Source organism: Ammospiza nelsoni, chromosome 1 (assembly GCF_027579445.1).
Source record: "Ammospiza nelsoni isolate bAmmNel1 chromosome 1, bAmmNel1.pri, whole genome shotgun sequence".
NCBI classification, from domain to species: domain Eukaryota; kingdom Metazoa; phylum Chordata; class Aves; order Passeriformes; family Passerellidae; genus Ammospiza; species Ammospiza nelsoni.
The window spans coordinates 95,947,967-95,955,727 of NC_080633.1; the positions used below are offsets into that span (position 1 = coordinate 95,947,967).

Below are 7,761 nucleotides of genomic sequence, written 5' to 3' on the forward strand. Positions count from 1 at the left end.
AATTTAAGAAAATTTTGTAAGCATGGGTGCCAGCCCACTCCATTGAAGACCAGGAGAACTTCAACCTCAGGACGAAAATGGAAAGAAGTTATGAGTTCCCAAAGCTTGAATACTCCTGAAATTTCGAGGGGCTTAAATAATCTTGCTGGTGATAAGTATCTAGCCAGTACAAAGTTGATAAATCAAGCTATGAAGTTTTTTTTTTCTTCACTGATGAGATGTTCTAGAAAAAGAATTCCAAAAAGCTTTCTCCCACTGACATTGGAAAGCATTTGAGCCTTGTATTTATCATTTGTTCAAATTAAGAACACTAACACATCTAAGGTCAGGTAAAGGTGGATTTCTTCTGCTACCTTTTGTCTTCATTTTATCAAGCATATTCTCAGCTTTTTCACAACACAGAAGTGATGTCCTTTGCAGCTATGTCCCCCTTTCATGAAATATACACAAACATCCTCGTAAATCTTAGCTAGAAAGGTTATGCAGGCAGTAAAAGAAAATAATGTGGAACACTTTACGGACGAAAGACATGCCCTGATAAACACCACATGTGTGTTTATCACATGTAGATGCAGGCAAGGTGGGAAAGACAGAAATTTAAATGGAATATTGTGGTTTTTAAAATATTTTGAAGGTAATGTCCAATCCAAATCCCTCCTGACACAGCTTGAGGCCATGTCCTCTTGTCCTGTCACTAGCTGCCTGGGAGAAATGGCCAACCTTCATCTTACTACAACCATGTGGAGCAGAATGGCAAACATCAGAAAGAGCAGACAGTAGTGATGTTCTGCTTGCTGGTAATTTATTTAGAAGACACCAATATTGAAGTCTTCAGTTGTTTGTTACGGGTGTGTGCCTCCACCATTCCTACCCTTACATGCCCAGATCTCTTTTGCATCACTACCATTTTACCTTCTTACCTACAAAGGTATCCAAAATGAAAACAGTAGACTTCTGTCTACAGTTAAACTAACCCTTTCTTTATTGCAGTGGTAGTGGGAAATCCAAGCCAAGGAAGACAAAAACTCCCCATCCAAACCTAAAACCTTGCAAAACTCAGGTCTTGGGTGTGCAGAGGTATTTTCCAGCAATAAAGTGTTTATTAGGAGACATTATTTTCCTATGTCAAGAATATCTACCATGATCCTTTGGCTATATTTCATTGGCTTCACTTTAAATCCCATATCTGTTATTATCAAAAGTCCTTAGTGGAGGCCCTGAAAGGCTACTTCCCTTGACACAGCCCTGAAGCTGCGAGACACAATTGGCAACACCACACAATCCATACGTAGGCTGGCTACAACCACATTTTCCAATGAGAGGTAAGGCAGCAGCTTTGATCGTTGGCTATCTGTTGTCCTCGATGACAATGGTTCTTCTTGGATAGGTCTCAACATCCACAAATATGTAGCGAACCTCAAATCTTCCTGTTTCAAGATTCTGGAAAGAAAAGAATTTCAGAGTGTTTTTTTCTCTTTGGTAGTTTAAATTCAAGACTAAGCTTGTCAGGAGTATCAAGCAATTGTACATACCTCTTTGACTTCCACATGGACTGTTCCCTGTTTCCCTGATTCAGTGCCCTCAATATAGAACTTCAAACGCATGTGTTTCAGTCCATCCTTTACGTATTCAATGTGACTAAAAACAGCAACACAAAACAAAAACCCAACCACCCAGCAAGAATACAGATTATATGCTAGTTAAGACTTCAAATTTAAACTTACTTAGAGGAGTTGCTTACTTATTTTGTAAGAAAGTGTATCCCGGTGGTGTCCTTATGCTACCTTGGCTTCCTTCTCTACTGCTCCTCTCAAGCTTTACTGTGAGTGCCTAAGGACTAGTGGAGTTAGAAGAGCTAATTAGCTGCTGAGCATTATGAGATTAAATGCTTAAATGTCCTCACCCCAGGCCTCCCCTCAAAACTGAAAAGCAATCCACTGCTGAAGACCATGGAAATTCCTTGTATTTATTCTAAAAAAACCCTGACTTGGAGATTTGGAGCCCGACATCTAGAAAGGGACCCCACATCACCAAGACTTCCAGAGTTCTTTTAGGCACTTAAAACTAAGTCAAGCCAAAACATACAGAGCATGTTTTTCCAAATTAATTATCAGGTTGGTTAAACCACATCAAAACGAACAGTTTACTATGTGCTTTACTTACTTTGGCCATAATTTTGTTCTGCTGAAATTGTGTAACTTTGGCACTGTTTGAGATCTCCAACCTAAATGCTGTTATTTAGACTGAAGTTGGGTTATGCTCACTTATTAAATAAATAGCACATCATTTTCAAAGTGACCACTTTGGGAAACTAATGATCCCATGAGGGTTCTGGTGCCAGTTTATGTTTCCTACTGAAATTATTAACTGCTGTTTAGCACCAATCTTTATTTCTATTAGGCATGCCCTGGTACACACTGTGAAATGAACTTCCAATACAATTTAAAGTGACATGATGGGGTAGAGAGAACAAATATGAACAAAGAGCCTTACTGCAGTAAATTTACATTCAAGGTGTTCATACACAAAAAACCCTGTAGATTTTTGAGACAAATATTTGAAATCATTCTTATACTGCAGATGCAAACTCTACAATCATATCCCAGTTCTCAGCTCAAAAATTTGTTTAAAATACAAGGCATTCAAAATTATGGAAATTAAATACTAGGAAAGCTGATTCATAGTAAATTTACTTATTTACAGACATGTGCTCAGAATGTTTGTGCACATCAATTTAATTTAGCAGCTTCACTTTAAACATTATTTCACAGAGTCTGGTGAAGAGATAAAGCTTCAACGAGTAAAAGACACTTTCATCAGACAAAATAAAAAAATCTCAATTTCATGGTTCAACCTGTGTCTGGGTTTACGTGTCTCGTTCTATATAAAACCTCATTGAATATATTCCTGCTAAATAACCCAATAAAGCAGGGAGAACTTACGTTTTGTAAGAAATAATTCTGTTGTTTCTTTCAAAAGGAAAGTAATAGAGACACTCATGAAAGGTTTAGGTGATAGATGTTCTGTTAAATACACAGTAAAGATGTTGCCTCAAGTACCAAAAAGCATTTTGTGTATCAGTTCAGTATAGTTTCAGACTGAAAACTTCTGTCAGATTACTGCTCCCCCATGCAAGCCTAGGCCTCTGTACTACTCTTTTCAGACTCATCCTGTTTTTTGGAGAGCTCTGTGTCTACCACAATGATATAGCTTTTTTTGAGGCACTCAGAATTGGCATCTTATATTCTACATACATTGTACTTAGTGGTGTACAGCACACAAGAGGTACTGGAAAAAACTTCTCTGTTCAATCAAAAGTGACAGGATGTGTCACATACAGTTCATCACTCCAGAACTAACTTGTGATCCAAAAATATCTTTGCTGTGCAAAAACTGATGTCTTTATGGGGCAAACACCAAGGGGTACCTGACATGCTGTCGTCTTCCTCTTCTTGTTGCCTCTCCATAACCTTTGATAGAGTCACCAAAAACGGCAATTATCTACAAGACAAAAGAGGTTTGAGCTGTCAGAAAGGATCACATATAAACAGGTATTCCAGTATCAGCTCCTGCCTCTGCTGTAAATGCATCTTCTTTTAACAAAATGCCCCTGGAGAATTTAACATGTCAAGAATAGAAGCATTTATGAAAGAAAACAGTTTAAGGAAAACACCTCTGTATTCCAGTCCTTTTTATTCTTTACAGTGCTGTATTAGATGTCTAAAATAAATCCTATTGATATCCTCCATTTGTTCTCTAAGAAGAAGACATGTAAACTGACGTATTGTGTAAAAAGAAAAAAAAAGCCCAAAATATTTGCTCACGTTTCCTCCAAGAGACTATATTTCAAAGCTGAAAATGCAAATGCACTCCCCTTCATATTATCTAAAAACCACTACTGAATAAGAAATTTAGTAATCTTTTTTCTGATCTATAGAGTCAGAGTAAAACAACTTAGTCGTAAATGTACTTTTAATTTGGTTAGAAGGGGAGGTTAAGCTTTACTCTGAAAGCACTGGAAAGAAGTTTTAATTCTACAAACTCGTTCTAAAGCAGTCTTCTTTTTTATTTGAGCAACAACTTGTCTCTTAATTTCTAGGTTATCCTCAAAGGCATCTGTGGCAACCTTGTTTGAAGGATGTTTTGTCTGAAGTAGGTTTTTTTTTTAAAAATCTGGTTTCATACTGGTTTTTGTTTACACATAGCTATGAAAACTGTGTGATCCCATGACTGTTCTACAGTTAGCCAAAAGGATGCTAATTGTGCTCCAAATGAAAAATTTAAATTCCTGGGTATCAGCACAGTGCCTCACAGAGTGACAGAACCATAGTGAGGCGTCACAATAGAGTAAGTGTGCTGAGAAAAGGCAGCAGGTAAGATCTACAGAGCTTAGTGGGACCAGTGGCCTCTCTGACCCGCAGAATTCAAGTGCTGCATTTAGCAGGCAATCAGAAAAGTCCCCAAGACTTTCTGTATGGTGACACAAGCACATGCTCTGAAGGGCACACTGTATTTATATCAGTTTTTGTTCTGTGGCACAGTTAGTTGGCTTCTAGCAGGCTAGTTCAGACAAGCTCAATGCTTGCACTGACTTGTCCTAAGGGAGGCTTGGCTCTGGAGCTGAGCCACCCCATGCCAGCTAAAAGCACTGGCAGATCTGCTCAAGCACCACGTGGGGCTTCACGTAGCTTGTGAGATTCCTTGCACAAACTTTTGACTTGAAGAGAGACAGTAACTACTGAGAAACAAAAACTTAGGACTAAAGTTCAAAAACCAACCTCAGGGTGAGATCTGCATTTCTCCAAGGCATCTCCATAGATCTTATTTGGACTAGAAGAAGAAAACAGCTCTTTAAAAATCACATAGAACAAACCACCTGTAACAGAAACAACATCAGATGGAATGTAAACTTTTCAAACCAGGTGGAATTAATGAAAAGTGTCTTCTAATAAAGAATGTAATTTAAAAGAATAACCTGTAACACCAATTCCAACAAGCACCACAATAAAATAGGTAAAGTCTCTTCCAGCTTCTTTCACTGAAATTAAACAGAAAACAACACATAAGTAACAACCTTGGATAATAACACTTGTATGACTTTCTTACATAAATATTCTTTTGTTAGTCTGTAGCTCAAATAACATTTTAGCAGAAGAAAAAATTCCAGTAACAGTTTCCTTAATGCCTCATTGATGTAAAAGAGACCATGGAACATCTCTTATATTGTACAGGGCATGTTTACATCTCTGTGTTAAGCCTCATTACTTTGTTTGCCAGATGTTTTCAAGATCTAAAGTAGCAATTACTGCTACTTTTTGGGTGCATGAGAGCCAGATTTTTCAGGAACTAATGAGGGATTTAGCACTGCAGTATTCATGCTACCACCTAAACCCACAACCACTGAAAAATCCTTATGCAAAGAAAAGAAGTAAAAATAAAAAAGTAAAAGCTTATAAGTTGCACACACTGAAAAGAACTGATTTTATGAATTTGCAATCAACAGTAAAATAAAAAGGGGAATATTACACCAAAATAATTTTTAACATTAACTGCTGTTTGTCTGATTAGTTTTTATCTTTCAATTTTGATCGAAAGTACAAGTGTCAGTATATACCACAAAATAAGTCATAGGAGATTCTCTATTTCAAACTATTTGAGTACTTGGAAAGAGACTACTATCTTTTAGCGATAAAGTGGAGTACAAGTTATGGAGGAAACATTAATAACTATTTCTCTTGCAGTCTTCTAATCAGTTGAAGGTGTTTTTTGTAAGTAATTTCAAAGTGCTTAAATTTTCTGAGGCTAATTATGTAGTAACCACTTTTCACTGAAGTGAATGAGACCAACTAAAGTGAAGGCAATCCATAAGGAAACTACCATCACATGTAGAGCTTTGACAATTTTGTTGAAGGTGAACTTATTTCAACAGCTGTACAGACAGGCCGCATGTGACAGGTTTTCCTTCTGAAATGGAAAATGAGACGCTATTATATCTTGTCCCTGATAATTATTTACATCAACAGGCTATTTAGAAGAAGTCATATAATTTATTCTGATTATGCAATGCATACAGAGAAGTGTAACATCTGCTCCAAACAATATGATGGGAAAGGAAAGCAGCTTGGTGTGCTGAGATCTTTTTTTTCTAGATACTTGATGTTTGGAACTACAAAACTTTAGCTGCAGAAGGAACCGTCTCCGGCCCTTCGGAGCAGCACACAGCATCCTCCGCCTTACCTTTCTGAGCCGCCGACACCAGCGTTTCCTCGTTCAGCGCCCTTTGCACGGACACATCCTTGCTATTACCTCCCGGTTTTGCAGCTTTCAGCCCTCCCGCCCGCGTCCCGAAGCTCTGCCGGGCGGCGCCGAGCAGCAGCGGGGGCTGGTGCCGCCAGCCCGGGCAGGAGCAGGAGCAGGAGCGGGTGCCGGGCCCCAGGAGGGCCCACCCGCGAGTGGCGAGCAGCCAGCGGCCCAGGCAGCCCCGCCCGAGGGCCGCGGGCAGCGTCCGGGGCAGCACGCCGGGCATGGCTCCCGCCGCCCGCACACGGCACGGCCGGGGCACGAACGGAGAGTTTGTGCCGCTCGCCCGGGAAGTGTCTGGGCAGCCTCCCGCTCCGAGCGGCCGCTGCTTCAGCTCAGGAGCCCACCTGAACCTTTATCGCCGGCAGCCGCCGCTGGCCGCTGCCCCGGCGGAAATATTTGGGACGGCGGAGCAGAGAGCGGCGGCGGCGGGCGCTGGGAGCCGTAGTTTGAGCGGGCTCCCTCTCCCGCCCGCCGCTGGGAGCGGCTCGCAGCGAGGTCACTACAGCGCCCGCCATGCCCAGCGCCTCCGCCGCCGCCGGCACAGCCCGCCCTCCGCGGGCGGGGACCCCCGGCTCCATTCTGGGGTGGGAAGGCGGCGGGCAGCTCTCCGCGCATGCGGTGCCGGTCACCCTTGTAAAGATGTGTTTTCATACGTATTTTTCTTGGTCTTGCACACATATATGTGTTAAAGCGATGCATTGAGGTTTCCGCGGATGGAGACGGCTCGAGGGATCTGGGCAGGCTAAATCGATGGGCTGAGATGGACCGGCATGAAGTTCAACAAGGCCAAGTGTCGGGTCCTGCTCACAAGAACCCCAGGCAGCGCTGGGGACAGAGTGGCTGGAACGGTGCTGGTGGAAAAGGACGTGAGCCAGTGTGTGCCCAGGTGGCCAAAGCCAATGGCTTCCTGGCCTGTATCAAAAGCTGTGTTGTGAGCAGGACTAGGAAGGAGATTGTCCCACTGTAGTTGGCACTGTTGAGGCCACACCTTGAGTACTGTGTTGAGTTTTGAAGCCCTCGATTTAAGAAGGACATTGAGCTGCTGGAGCAGGTCCAGAGAAGGGCAATGGAGCTGGTGAAGCTGTAGCACAAGTTTTATGAGGAGTGGCTGAGGGAGCTGGGGATGTTTAGCTTGGAGAAAAGGAGGCTCAGGGGGACTTCATCACTCTTTACAAATCCCTGGAAGGAGGCTGTGCCCGGGTGGGAGACGGCCTGCTCTCCGAGAAGAGGAAATGGCCTCAAGTTGTTTCAGGGGAGGTTTAGGTTGGACATTAAGAATTTCTTCACAGAAAAGTCGATTAGGCATTGGGATGGGCTGCTCAGGGAGGTGGTGGAACCACCAACCCTGGAGATGTTTAAGGAAAAACTGGTATTGACACATAGTCGAATTGACACAGTGCTGTGGTGTAATTGACATGGTGGTGCTCAGTCATAGGTTGAACTAAGTAATCTCAGAGG

The 7,761-nt window shown here is 42.1% G+C and overlaps 1 protein-coding gene across 1 annotated transcript; it reads right to left on the reverse strand.

The window, feature by feature from the left end:
* Positions 1-952: 952 nt before the first annotated feature.
* Positions 953-6,680, reverse strand: TIMM21 (translocase of inner mitochondrial membrane 21). Its single transcript, XM_059481446.1, has 6 exons — positions 6,238-6,680; positions 4,976-5,038; positions 4,779-4,876; positions 3,428-3,501; positions 1,533-1,638; positions 953-1,440 (listed from the first exon to the last, which is right to left on the reverse strand). The coding sequence occupies exons 1-6, from the start codon at positions 6,524-6,526 to the stop codon at positions 1,348-1,350; spliced, it is 723 nt and encodes a 240-aa protein (XP_059337429.1). The 5' UTR covers positions 6,527-6,680; the 3' UTR covers positions 953-1,347.
* Between the last annotated feature and the right edge of the window lie 1,081 nt (positions 6,681-7,761).

Excerpts from the sequence above, each read along its gene's own strand:
- TIMM21 (XM_059481446.1), bottom strand. The coding sequence starts at position 6,526 with ATGCCCGGCGTGCTGCCCCGGACGCTGCCCGCGGCCCTCGGGCGGGGC. Across the intron at positions 4,877-4,975 it reads TGTTGGAATTGGTGTTACAG|GTGGTTTGTTCTATGTGATT; the intron begins GTTATTCTTTTA and ends TTTCTGTTACAG. Across the intron at positions 1,441-1,532 it reads TCCATGTGGAAGTCAAAGAG|AATCTTGAAACAGGAAGATT; the intron begins GTATGTACAATT and ends TTTTCTTTCCAG.